General features: G+C 38.2%; 1 protein-coding gene across 1 annotated transcript in view; it reads right to left on the bottom strand.

Moving 5' to 3' along the window:
• The window catches only part of LOC140244276 (alkaline phosphatase-like), a 40,158-nt gene extending 28,509 nt beyond the window's left edge, over window positions 1–11,649 (bottom strand). Inside the window, exons 1-4 of the mRNA XM_072323922.1 lie at window positions 11,567–11,649; window positions 3,341–3,561; window positions 2,016–2,202; window positions 135–310 (exon numbers count right to left, since the gene is read on the bottom strand). Coding sequence (XP_072180023.1) covers window positions 135–310; window positions 2,016–2,202; window positions 3,341–3,561; window positions 11,567–11,624 — 642 coding nt within the window. The 5' untranslated portion in view covers window positions 11,625–11,649. The remainder of the gene's footprint in view (window positions 1–134; window positions 311–2,015; window positions 2,203–3,340; window positions 3,562–11,566) is intronic.
• Between the last annotated feature and the right edge of the window lie 2,353 nt (window positions 11,650–14,002).

Here is a 14,002-nt window from a genome sequence, read left to right as displayed (position 1 = left end):
ATTATATATATAATATATATATATATATATATATATATATATATATATATATATGTATATATATATATTATATATATAATATTTATATGTATATTATGTATATATCTATACACATATAAAACACATGGACTTACGTTAATGAACGAGTTGTTGTAGACCAGCTGACTGGCAATGTCTGTACATCCGAGCGCTAACTGGTCGGCTGGCACCTCATAGTCACCTTCCCAATTTCTGTCCACTGAGTGTGCGTACAGGGAGGCAGGGGTGGCGTGCGATACGCGTGCAGTGGAGACAAATCCTGTGGCTTTCTCTTAAACACCGACAAAGTAAAACAGCATCAAGCATTACAATATATTGAAAGGACATTATGTTCCTTCTCATAGTCAGCAATCTTAATGAAATCAGTGACTATGGTGATGATGTCCGGACTGCATGCCTGTGCAGAGAGGATGATGGTAACTGAGGTAGACGAAGTGGTTGCAATAATATACAATATGGGTTGTGCCATCTCAAGGGATTTTTGTGGATTACAGTTCTGGTGGTAGTCTAGTTGTGGACCCTTTTTATCGATTCTTTTTTTCGCCGACTATACGCGTTAAGCCGAGTGATGGCGCGATCCCGAGAACTCTCGTTGCAGCAGCGGTTGCAGTTCTCGGGATTGCGCCATCACTCGGCTTAACGCGTATACAGTCAGCGGGAAAAAAATCAATAAAAAGGGTCCAGAACTATACTTCTCTGGTGGCGGCAGAAGTTACGAGACCTGATGGTGACCGTTGTTATTGGATATGAGGATTGCAGTGGTGAGGTAAAGGGTGGCTGTGATAGTGACCATGGTAATGCCGTTCGTCTACATCATGGGGGAAGTGGTAATGGTTTCCATGTTGGGAATGGTAATGATGTTAGTTTGTAACACGGTGGGAATGGTAATTGTGTTAGTCTGTATCAAGGTGGGAATGGTAATGATGTTAGACTGTACAGGGAGGTGGGAGACCTCCCTGGTCTGTATTAAAGTGGGAATGACCCATGGTGTTGGTCTGTTTCACGGTGGGAATGGTAATGGTGTCAGTCTGTACATCACGATGGGAATGGTAATGGTGTTAGTCTGTATTACGATGGGAATGGTAATGGTGTCAGTCTGTTAAAAGTGGGAATGGTACCTAATCGTGATAGTCTGTATCACGGTGGGAATGGTAATGGTGTTAGTCTGTATTACGGTGAGAATGGTAATGGCGTTTAGACTAGTCTGTATTAAAGTGGGTATAGTAATGGTGTATAGTCTGTATTGTAGTGGGATCCGAGTGGTATTGGTATTAGTCTGGAGTGGACCATGGTGGGAATATGGTAATGGTATTTTACTGGACCATTATGGGAATGGTAATGAATAATGGTGTATAGTCAGTACCATGATGGGAACAGCGAATGGTATTTGTGTTGACCATAGGATGATGGGAATGTTAATGAATAATGGTGTTAATCTCGACTATGGTGGGAATGGTAATGGTGATAGATGACAACAATGGAGTTTGGTAGCCATGGACAGGTAGTGATCGGGAAACTAAACCCGTCGCAATTTTTCGTTGTGAGTGTAACTTTGATTAAAGGGATCGTATAGATTTGGATGAGACCTAACTTCAGGTTTTTGGCATTTTGGGGCAAGATAATGAGAAACCTCCTATGAAATATAATTGAGTACGTAATTCAAAGAGGAATTCAGTATTTAATGATGAAAGTTGGTTTAGAGATGGCTGAGATACCAAAACAGAGTAATCCTAATAAACGGTGGGACCTAACTTTTATTACGATAACTTTATTTCACTTTGTTTTTGGATGTCTCAGCCATCCAAAATCGATTTCAGTCAAATAAACTTGGAATTTGTCTTAGAATGGGATGCTCTGTACTATTTCACAAGTGGTTTCTTGGTATCTCGCAAAAAGTTACATGCCCAGTCCTCGCCTCCACCAATACTGTACTATCCCTTTAAAGTCTGGAGCTGTGTTATAAATGTTGTCTATACCTTCCATGTGTGCCAGAACGAGCAATGAGTCAAGTTGTCCTCCTTTGACTCCTTCAGATATGCTGCTGCACTGTCCGCGCTCTACCCGGTCATCCACCCCGACCGTACCAAACTTGGATTTCACTCCAGTGACGATGGCCGTAGCAGTGCTGGCTGAGTCTGGCACCTGGTGGTTGGTGTTGTAAGTCTGTTGGACAGATGGATTACAAATACACCATGTATCACTAGGAAAAACTGCTTTTCATATACACTGTATTGAGAATTCTTAAACATCGCCTTTGTGTTTCCCTTTAATATTTCTTTACTTTGTTTGTTTTTGCTTTGTTTTATTTATGTGTTATTTCTAGATATCATTGGGGAGCTGCTATGGTCTTTGCTTCTTCCTCCTCATTTGATTTAAACGTAATCAGTGCATGCGTGTATCCATATCAAAGTACGATACACTGTTTTGTTGTATTGTATGCTTTTTATAAAGTTTTTTTTTCACTCAAGTTGTACAAATAGTACAATAAAAGTGAATGATAAATGAAATGAAACTTATCAATGAGTCAAGAGAATTATGCCGTTGAGAGCTAGCTATACCACTTAGAGCAGCATACCCTAGATTTACAAAAGAAATAGAATCAATGGCGCAAAAGCACTACACTGTCGGTACACTATGTACATCGTACCACTAACTTGACCTTCCTGTATACCATACCACTTTTAATTAATTTTCGAGAACAAATCATAAGGCAGTCACAGACTAGGATTCTGGAAAAAATTCGCGATTTTTTAAAATAAAAAACGATGCCAGCGAACATTAATTTGACTATACGCTTCCGAAACCCCGCACCGGTTGGGCGAGCTTTTGCAGACTAAACTTCAAATGTTGGACGTTGCCATTTTGTTCGACTTCGCATCCTACGCAAATGATTCGCCTGCTCAGTCACTGTCAGTTAAACCAGGTAGGTGGAAGAGAGACAACCTCTCCGGTGAAACGGTTCTTTCAAAATGAATGCAAATTCGACGCGGTTTGATCTACAACAGTGTGATATATGGCGGAGGAAGATTTTGAAATGATTGCACAAAAAATAACAAAACACACTCTAAAAGCGAATGATTTGACAAATTGATATCTTTTACCTTTTGGCTTTCAATTAGTTTGGAAAAATATGGAAAATTAAACTAAAAATTCAATTACAGTTCAATCTTCTCAGTATTAACTGTATTAACTTTAACTGTCTGTAAACAAACAAACAAACAAACAAACAAAAACGCAACATGCATCTCAATGCTTCACTGATTCTCTTTCATGACTCTCCTCAAATGACATTTATCTGTACCTTCATCAGGCCGACGTTTGGAAAGGTCTCCCAGGAGAGAACATCGTCTTCCCCGGAACGTCCGGCGAGCTGTCCCCGGTAGATGCGGGAGGCGGTGATCGTGGCTGTGTTCATCCCGTCACCAATGAATAGCACGACATTCTTGGCAATTCCTTGATTCTGGTCCACCGCCAAGACGCGATCTAGGGTGTCCTGACCAACTCTGTTCCAATAAGCCGCATCTGATTACCCAAAAAATAATACACATCACACTCTGGTTGGGTTTTCTTGGTTAGTTTGCGTGCTTGTTTGTTTGTTTGTGGGTGCTGATCCTTTCCGTCAATACGGTGTTACGAAAAATGAACAAACAAACTTGAATTGATTTTGTTGCTGTTGTTGTTGTAGTTTTCTTTTACCATTTTGAGAATTTCCTTCCTTTATCTCACTTTCTAGTTTGTATGACTACAATATACTCACACCCACAGAAAACAGGAAAGAAAGGCAAAAAGCAGCCTGAAATAAGAAAGAAATATATTCCTCAACAACAAAAGGTTTCTCTGGTCTTAAAGGACAAGTCCACCTTCATATGCATGTGGATTGAGTAAAGGCAACAATATTAGTAGAACACATCAGTGAAAGTTTGGGGAAAATCGGACAATCCGTTCAAAAGTTATGAATTTTTAAAGTATCTGCGCAGTCACTGCTGGATGAGAAGACTACTACGGTGTGTGATGTCACATGCGTACAACAATATAAGGAAAATAAAAAGAGAATTTGACAAAACTTTACTTTTTAAATAAAGTCAGATTTCTTCGACTTGTTACTGACGTATATGTTAAGGGTAATATTACTCCCCCTGCCTTCTGAAAGAGAGAAGTCGAGTGTTCTTTTGTTATGCGAGAAAAATCGAAATATGATGAATTTTCTTTATTCTTTCTTTATATGGTTGTACACATGTGACATCACAAGCTATAGTAGTCTTCTCATCCAGCCGTGACTGAGCAGAAATTTTAAAAATTCATAACTTTTAAACGGATTGTTCGATTTTCCTCAAACTCTCACTGATGTGTTCTACTAATATTGCTGCATTCACTCAACCCACATGTCTATGAGGGTGGATTGTCCTTTAAGTTGGTCGTAAAAAAAGTCGGCAACCGGTAGTTGACTGGTTGCCAACTTCTTCGGGACTGGTTTTTAGTGATTTCTGGCCTTTAGCATAAAATTACGGTCGGAGGTAGGCAACCGGAGAGAGAGAGAGAGAGAGAGGGATCCTTAACTTGTTGCCGAGAGCTTAAAGGACAAGTCCACCTTCATAGACATGTGGATTGAATGAATGCAGCAATATTAATAGAACACATCAGCAAGAGTTTGAGGAAAAGCGGACGATCCGTTTAAAAGTTATGAATTTTTGAAGTTTCTGCTCAGTCACTGCTGGATGAGAAGACTATCACAGCTTGTGATGTCACATGTGTACAACGATATAAAAAAATATAAAGAAAATTCAACATTTTTTCACTTTTCTCGCATTAAAAAGAACACTTGACTTCCCTCTTTCAGAAGGCAAGGGGGAATAATATTACCTTTAACATACGTCAGTGACAAGTCGAGGAAATGTGCACTTTTTTGAAAAAGTAAAATTTTGTGAAATTCTCTTTATATTTTCTTTATAGCGTTGTACGCATGCGACATCATTCACTGTAGTAGTCTTCTCATCTAGCAGTGACTGTGCATGCAGATACTTCAAAAATTCATAACTTTTGAAAGGGCTGTCCGATTCCCCCCAAACTTTCACTGATGTGTTCTACTAATATTACTGCATTCACTCAATCCACATGTATATGAAGGTGGACTTGTCCTTTAACGAAGATCAGCAAACAATCGACGACCAATTCTAATGGTCCTCATTACATCGTCGACCAGTTGCTGACCAGTCGCCGACCAGTTGGTTGCTGACAAATTGCAAGTCTTCCTGTGAGCAGTCGCCAATTTGTCATCTGTTTTGTTGTTATTGTTGTTGCTGTTGTTGTTGTTGTTGTTGTTGTTATTATTGTTGTTGTTGTTGTTGTTAGCAATCCTTTGGCGAGCTGGTTGGCAATCAGTCGCGAAATGTTTTGCAAACAGTCAGCAACAGGTCGGTGACCAGTCTGTAACCAGTCGCTGATCAGAATTTTGGGAGTTTTCGTCAAAGAAAACAACTCACGAGCATACGTCGAACATAATATTTATGAAGCGAAAACTCTAGCTGACGCGCGAAAAAAGAAAAACATTTTCCGTCGAAAAGCATTTAGCAAGAAAGCACTGAGGAGGACAGAAAAAACTTTCGGTCAGCAGTTAAAGCAGTATCTTTTTCTGAAAAAGCGATGTTATTAAAGGAAAGCTGGAAAACGGCAGCCTACCAGGAAAATCTCTACAGAAAAGACTTCTGGAAATTCTCAAAATAAGTCTGTTACAGCGCCTTTAACAAAGCTACCCAAACTATTTCCTTTTCGAAAGAAACGGCGGATGAGTATTATCCACAACGATACTCCCGAGCTGAGCACATTGACTTTAATAAGCTCCAATGGTTCCCAACGTGGATGAATCAAACCATGAATTTGATTTAATCCCGGTTACTCCCAAATAAGTAAAATTGGTGTTACAAACCAAGAAGGATTCCTCCTCTCCTGGGCCAGATGGCCTATAATATGTACGGTTTGCTGAGAAATACTCCTTGTGTTCAGCATTTTTGGGCCACTCTATTTTCTCAACTTCTTAAAACAAATGACCACCCCACCTCCGAGAGCTGGTCCTGTTGCCATGTAACGCTTATACACAAGGACGGGGATACAAATGCACCCGAAAATTTCAGAATTATTTCGTTAACTTCTTGTGTAAACAAAATTTTTCACCAAATACTTGCAAACCGCTTAGCAAGCTGACTACAAGTCGTTTCATTGACCCGAATGTGCAGAAGGCTTTCATCAATGGCGTTGTGCATAATCAAGTCTTACGTGAGATCATTGCACACAGTAAAGCCACGAAACGCACGGTGCATCTAACGTTTTTCGATCTGGCTGTTAGCCACGAGTTAATATCACATTCCTTGCATCGTTTTCATGCGCCAATCAATATTTCGGTGTATATCGACCAGTATCGACAATTTATACGATAGATTGCAAGGTAGTGCAAAAGGTAACAAATGGTTGTCTCAACCTCTTAGGTTTAAAAAAAGTTGTGTTTCAGGGAGACCCCCTCTTACCTATCCTTTTTATGCCTCCGCCACGAAGTGGTGCCGGAGGCATTATGTTTTCGGGTTGTCCGTCCGTCCGTCCGTCCGTCCGTCCGTCCGTCCTTCCGTCCGTCCGTAATGAATTTTGTGGACAAGGTAACTATCGAAACCTGTTGAGGTATCCTAATGAAACTTGGCATGTATGTGTATTAGGGGGTGAAGTTGTGCCTATCAACTTTTGGGTGCACATGCTCAAGGTCAAAGGTCAAAGGTCAAAAGGTCAAGGTCAAATACATAAAATTTCACTATTTCCACCATATCTATTGAATGCCTGAAGATATTTTCTTGAAACTTAGTGTATACATGTATTACCCAATTAAGATTCTCTGGTGAAAGTTTGGGTCATGAGGTCAAAGGTCAAAGGTCAAAAGGTCAGGGTCAAATACATAAAATTTCACTATTTCCACCATATCTATTGAATACGTAAAGATATTTTCTTGAAACTTAGTGTATACATGTATTACCCAATCAAGATTCTCTGGTGAAAGTTTGGGTCATGAGGTCAAAGGTCAAAGGTCAAAAGGTCAAGTAAAAATATTAAAACTTCTTTTTTTTTTCTCCATACCTTGGAAAATTGTTCAAGGTATCTTCATGGAACATAGTATATTTCATGGGGTTCATGAGGTTCATGGGGTCAAAGGTCAGGGGTCAAAGGTCAAGTGCAACACTTCAAAATTTTACTATTTCCCTCCTATCATGCAATGCCAGCAGGGTTTTTTTTTTTAACACTTGGTGTATGCATACATGTGTAACCTAATAGAAATTCTCTGGAAAGTTTTTTTTTCTTCTTTTTTTTTTTGCCTCAAAGGTCAAAAGGTCAAAGATCAAGTGAAAGTGCTGAACTAACTTTTTCCTCCATATCTCGGAAGTGGCTCAAGTTATCTTGAAACTTAGTACATATTATGCATGTTCTACCTGAAAGTGATTATCTTATCAATTTTAGGGTCAAGGGCCAGATGAAAATGGTAACAATTTACTATTCAATTCAGAAATTGCACTTTTTCTCCACACCTGTACCTTGAAAATTACTGAATGCCTAAATGTATGAATGGGTCAAAGTCGAGTTAAAAGTCCTTAAATCCCTAGATACATGCTCTCCTATTCATCCAATTAAACCTAGGTCAAGGAAGGTGAACATTCAACACATTTGTGACAAACTTGTCATTTCAATATTTTGCCAATTTTGTGAAAATGTAATCACACATTGTCCACATGTACTATCTAGACCTATTGGGAAAATCATGCATTATGGCGGAGGCATACCAGTCGCCAAAGCGACATTTCTAGTTCTGTTATGTTCTGTTATGTATCTCAGACAAATGAAGGAAAGACTGGGGTTTGATCTGAATGGCACCAGAATCATAACAACTCCGTACGCAGACGATTTTAATTTGATTACGAACAACAAAGTACAACATCAAAAAATAATTGACAAATTGCACTCAAGCACAGCATCAATGGGACTCCTGCTAAAGCCTTCCAAATACTGCAGTCTCTCTATCTGCGGTGGCGTCCCAAAAGAGATTGAATATTCAATCGGCACTGGACGTACTCGTTCAATCAAAGAAGAACCTCATAAATGTCTGGGTTCGCTTGTTTTAGTGGCAAACCAGCCGAAGTATGCGAGTTCGTTCACAATGAAATCATGGTCAAGCTGCAAAGAATTTAAGAAACATCTGTTAATTTATTTTCCCATCCTATGTGACATTTACCGTCAGTCTCAATCTCTCGCTTCCACCAGATCTAGGGTCAAAACTGATCGTGTTGTTAACCAAGCGATTGACTCCGCTATTGAAAGAGAGTCAAAATGGGCCCGCAAGCAGTCGACTGTCGTGTATTGTAACGTAACGCATGATAAAGTGCAAAACTTAGTCAAAGTGCAGGGAGGAGAAGGGTAGCCGCAGGTAGGAGAGGAGGATAGTAGGTGAAAGTTTATTTTGTCGCTGCGGTTGGGTTGTATTTCTTTTATATATAGATTTTTGTGTTCTGTTTCTGTTGGGAAGGGAAGGGAATCTCAGGTCAAATCATATGTTCGGAAAGCTGAGGTTATATTATGAGATTATCGTTATATATGAAGAATGAATCATGGGTGAAGGGTCAACTCAAAAATGCAAAATTCTGTGTTAATACTGTAATTTGTGTTTTATTTCTAAAATGGTTTTAGTTGTAAAGATAGGGTTTTATCATTAATAGGTGGTTGTGGGGGGGGGGGGGGTACGGCGCACAGAGTCAAATAAAGATTCCAGTTGGTGAAGATGTGATGAGATGATGATGACGATGATGATAAGGCTTATATATTGTATGTTTGTATTACTTCATCATAATTCTTTAACGATAATTATTGTATCAATATTGTGGACGATAATCATACAATTGTTGTTATTGAAACACAGTAATATTATTGATATTTGATTCATATTTGAGAGTTTGTGCGTCATATGGTATATGATTTTGTGTTGCGGTAATGTAAACTTCAATAGTTTTTTTGTTTTTTTGTACCCCATGTGCGTGTTTTAACCTGCCATTCGTTGTGAATGAAACGGTGGACCTAGTTTTTGTATACATGTCATTCTAACACTGCCTTGTACTTGAATAAAGTCATGATTAAACAGCATTGTACAGTCTATATATGAACATGCAAAGTGAGCATGTACTCACCCACAACAGTACTTACCATATAGTTTGTACATATAATTCTGAAATTTCCAGTTTTTCATTCAAACGCAGTTATGCCCGAGGCTCAAATCCTATATCTAACTGATCACTTTTCTGAATATTCAACCAGGAATAACATCATGTTTCACACTTCAATGACAGAAACCGTGAATTTTCGTCGGCTTTTTTTTTTTTTCCACGATCAATGGAAAATTGTGAGGGTATGACATGGTTATACCCAAGCTCACTCATTTGCATATTCACATCCACTGCACGAGAACTGTTTTGCAGAAATTAGCACAACTTCAGAATGTCATAACTTCCTTATTTTTCATCCGATTTCAGTCAAATTTTACCGTTAAACTCGAAAGATTTTACTCTTTTTATCAGATTGATTTATATTTGTACTGGATTTCCTCTTTAAAGGTATCACTCTGATACAGACTGTTGACTCTGCCAGGGTTCTTGATGTGAGACTGGATAAACATTTGACATTGTCTACTCATGTGAATCAAATTTTGTAAAGCGGCCTTGTTTGCTTTGCACAGGATTGAAATGATTCTTTCTTTTCTTTCTAAAAGATCAAAAGAGAGAGACTTGTTCATGCTCACATAATGTCTCCTCTTGACTTTTGAAATGGTATTTCATAATAATGGTCTACCGAACAATAACATCCCAGAATCGCAACAAATACAAACCTCAGCAGCCAGATTGATAATTCGTGCGCAACTTAATGAGCACGCAGGTCCTATGCAGTTTTTAGTTTGCATTGGGCGAGGGTAAAGCAGTGCCTTTTTTTCAAATTTTCAGCTATGTTGTTCATGTGTTATAAGAATTAAGTCATACTTATCTACAACAGTTTATAACAAAATATCGTCCGGCAAGAAACCTTCGCACTCAGTCAACATTTCTTTTATCCACCACCACAATATCAACCATTCAAGATTTTTTTTTTTTCAAATAGCAGGCGCAGAGTTATCGAACAAATCACCTACGCATCTCAAGCTGGCCGATACACTGTAAAATGATTAAGAATCTTTTGAAAACGTATTTCTTTATTTCTTCTTTTTTTTCCTTCTTATTGCCTTGTTTCTCCATCTCTCTATTTCTCTCTCACGTCTATTTTTTTATTTCTATATTTTTCCTCCTTCACTTGTGTGACATATACGTTTAAAACACTAAGTAGTTTAGCATAATCATCAATGTGTAAACAAGTGGCGGAAAGGAACTTTGAATAAACAGTGTCTTGTTTAAGCAATTGGTTAGTATAATTATACAGGAAATGAAATGTATATCGCTTATTTTTCAGTAAAAACATTTCGTGGCAAGGATAATCAGTTCAAAATATTTTTTTTTTCTTTTCTGTTAAACCCTACTTGGCATAATATAGGTTTAACTTACAGGATTCTGCCGACAAAACACAGATGGCGTATTCGACAAGGCGGACTTTGTGCATTACGAAGCATATCTGTTACATTTTACAGTGTAGGAATCAGATAAACCACTGTTTGGTTGTAGACGAAGATACACACTATGACACGATGGCTTCATAAGTGTCTGACGTAACGACCAAATTGAGATATTAGTTTTATTTTGAAGGAATTTAATATACCGCTCAGCCAATGAGACTTACGAACGTTTTATCGCAGCTGTACTGTCACAAACAATTTTTTTACAATCATGATTGAAAGCGTGATGCCATTCACAATGGTACGAGTGATCATTCAATAAAGCAGAGAATTTGAAATATTGAGGAAAAAGTTACATCTAATCATAGTAAAATTGCATCGTCATAATAGACTACATGAGAAAGAATGAGTTGACACGGTAACAACTGCCTGGTCAAAGAGAAATGGTAGCTACTTACAAATTTGTGCTCTATGGATGATTTCAATGAACTGATACATTACAGGTCGGCTTGCTGAGTTGCAACAAAATGTCACCATTCAATGGGTTTGACTCTAATAGGAAATAATACTTATCCGTGCTTATCATGCTTATGATTGCCGTTTAAAAGTTTAAAAGGTTTATTTTATACTATTAATGCAGGATCTACAACCAGAAAGCGTTAAAGTTTATATTGTCTTGACATTAAAAAATAAAAAAAATGGGTAAGTCTAATTTCCTCAGAGTTATAGAAACCTCATCGAGGTTTTTTTTTTGTGTGTGTTTGTGTGTGTGTCCAGTAACATTCTTTCTTTTCGTTCAGAAATAAAGCCTTTTCGATTCTTACCATTGGAATGGAAAACTGCTATTAAAAGACAATTAAACTTGGTGTTTGATATACACACAAAAAGAAATAAAAACGATATGTTAAGTCATACCTTGGGCTCTGGCTACGACAGAGAGGTAGGCGACAGTCAAGAGGACGAAGCGAAACATTTTCTTTGCGAGTCTGTCCGCCTCAAACGCGACACTGGATATGACAGTGTATGAGAGTGCGCATACCTGGCAGGTATAACAACTTATAAGCAGTGGTTCCAGCCCGTCACGACGTCACAATCCGCTACCCTAGTCCCCAGGGCAGTAGGTTGGGGTTTTTTTTTTTTTTCTTAGTTATATGTTTCAGATAAATAGTCTTTCAATCCTTCCAACATTGTTGAATAACATTGTAGCACTACCAAGGGAGTGGTATCTGGGTAGATTTGTTCCTATATTTATCTCTCTCTCTCTTTCTTTCTTTCTTTACAAGTTTGATCCAATTCCTGTCTACTCGTGGTTTCCTTGTCCCTTTGCCCTCTAGTCTTTGTTGAATGTCCCACTTCGTTGGAACAGCGTGTTCTGTTCGAATTGTAAGAAACAAGGGTGTTGTTGACATCGTATGACACACAAACACACACACGCACATACATACACACACGCACACACACACTTTGCACACTCATAAATGGATTTAACTTTATTTGGCTATAGATAAAGCGTCTTTACGCACCCTTCACGAAATGAGAGATTTAATTATCAACAACAACAACAAAAAAGGAAAAGAAAGGGGCAGGCGTGTGAATATTATCAGGCAGTAAGCTCCGCATCATTCTCTAGACTTGTACATGGGTACATCTTATGATTACACTGACGAAAATTGTATAGACAGCCAGATTAATTAATCAAGACATTAAATGCATTGTTTATCATTTGCAGATAAAACGAACACCAAGCTTTAGTGCTTCAAAAATAGTTCTAAAATGTGAGCTAGGAATAAAAACAACCAATGTGAAAATGTAAATCAGTACAATCAATAAGTATCATTAGATACAAAAATGTTAACAATAGATAGATTATTATGGTTTATTGAGAAAATAGTGATATCTTCTTATATTTCAGGCTTTTTTGCCAAAATTTTATAGGATGTTTTGTGATACAACTGACCTACACATATAGGCATCATATGTGATAACTCAACATTTTTTTTTTATCACTACGCCCAATGGTAAACAGTACCTTTAATCAATGAATATAATCGTAATCATGACAGGAAGGTCGCCATAAACTCGTTGGGGATCATGTGGCGTACAGACGACAACGAAATGCGACACCATCTGCTGGCTATATTGAGGGACATGGGTATCACTGAGAAGACTGCAGGTGAAGCGTGTCCTTCTTGAATCTATCTCAAAGGCGCCACTTTCACATTAAGGGCATGCGCATTAAAATGATTAATGAAATGAAATAATTACGGAAACAATGTTCACCATAATTTATCGTCAAAGATTATAATGTAGCCTATATATCACTCATAGTAACTATAAAGATTATCCTCACTCTATACACTTACACACACACACACACACACACACACACATTTATAACTATTTTTGAAGCACTAAAGCCGCGTATTCATTTGATTTGTAAATGATAAATAATGCCCTTAATGTTGTGATTTATATAGTATCATACATGATCTTATATACAAGTAGTATACAACGCTCAGCAATGTTACGAAGGGTCAAAATCTGTTAGAGAGTGAAAGATTTCCGTGCTTTCGGACATATATAATATACAATGAAAGCAGGCAACTACTATAGTACATCTCACAACACGTACACGTGTTTTGAATAATGAAACGGTAAACAGTTGCAAACATGCGTTGAATATCATTGCTGAGGGAGATCGTGTTCGCCACTCTTTGCCTGTATCACATGCCAGGGGCCCGTTGCATAAAAGTTACAATTATGGTATACTTTGCCATCCAGTGGTAACTTCAATGAAATTCTTGATTTTGATTGGCTGTTGAGTATATTGTTGCCATGGTAGTTACCACTGGATGGCAAAGTTACCATAACTTTTGTGCAACGGGCCCCAGGTCTCTTAACACAGGCCAAGCTGCCTGAAAGCTCGAGAAATGAATGATCACTACAATAATTATACATTATAGTGCTCTTACAATCTGTTAAGTTGTTCAGAGAAAGCTACGTCCCAACAGCACCTATCCACTTCTTCCGCCTAACATGATGCTGCCACTTTGAGTTGTTATAATTAGTTCTTGCACGTATTTACCGGGGTTTCTGAAAGTATGTAAATATTGCTGTGATATTTTCGTTATCGCAGATATTGTGTGCGTTGCGACTCATCATAATATAGCCGTAAAGCCACTGACGCCGAAGCAAAGTCCAAACACCCCACAGAACGAAGAAAAAAAAACACACCCCAACATAACAACAACACTCGCACAGTTACTTTGTCTAGCAGACTACAAAAGCACGTTTTGCCTGATGTGTTCCGAAAGCACGGAAATCTTTAGAGATTTTGACTCTTCGTCACAT

This window comes from Diadema setosum, chromosome 21, assembly GCF_964275005.1.
Source record: "Diadema setosum chromosome 21, eeDiaSeto1, whole genome shotgun sequence".
NCBI lineage: Eukaryota > Metazoa > Echinodermata > Echinoidea > Diadematoida > Diadematidae > Diadema > Diadema setosum.
Note: the sequence above shows the minus strand (reverse complement) of the source record. Positions and strands in the feature narration are given on the sequence as shown.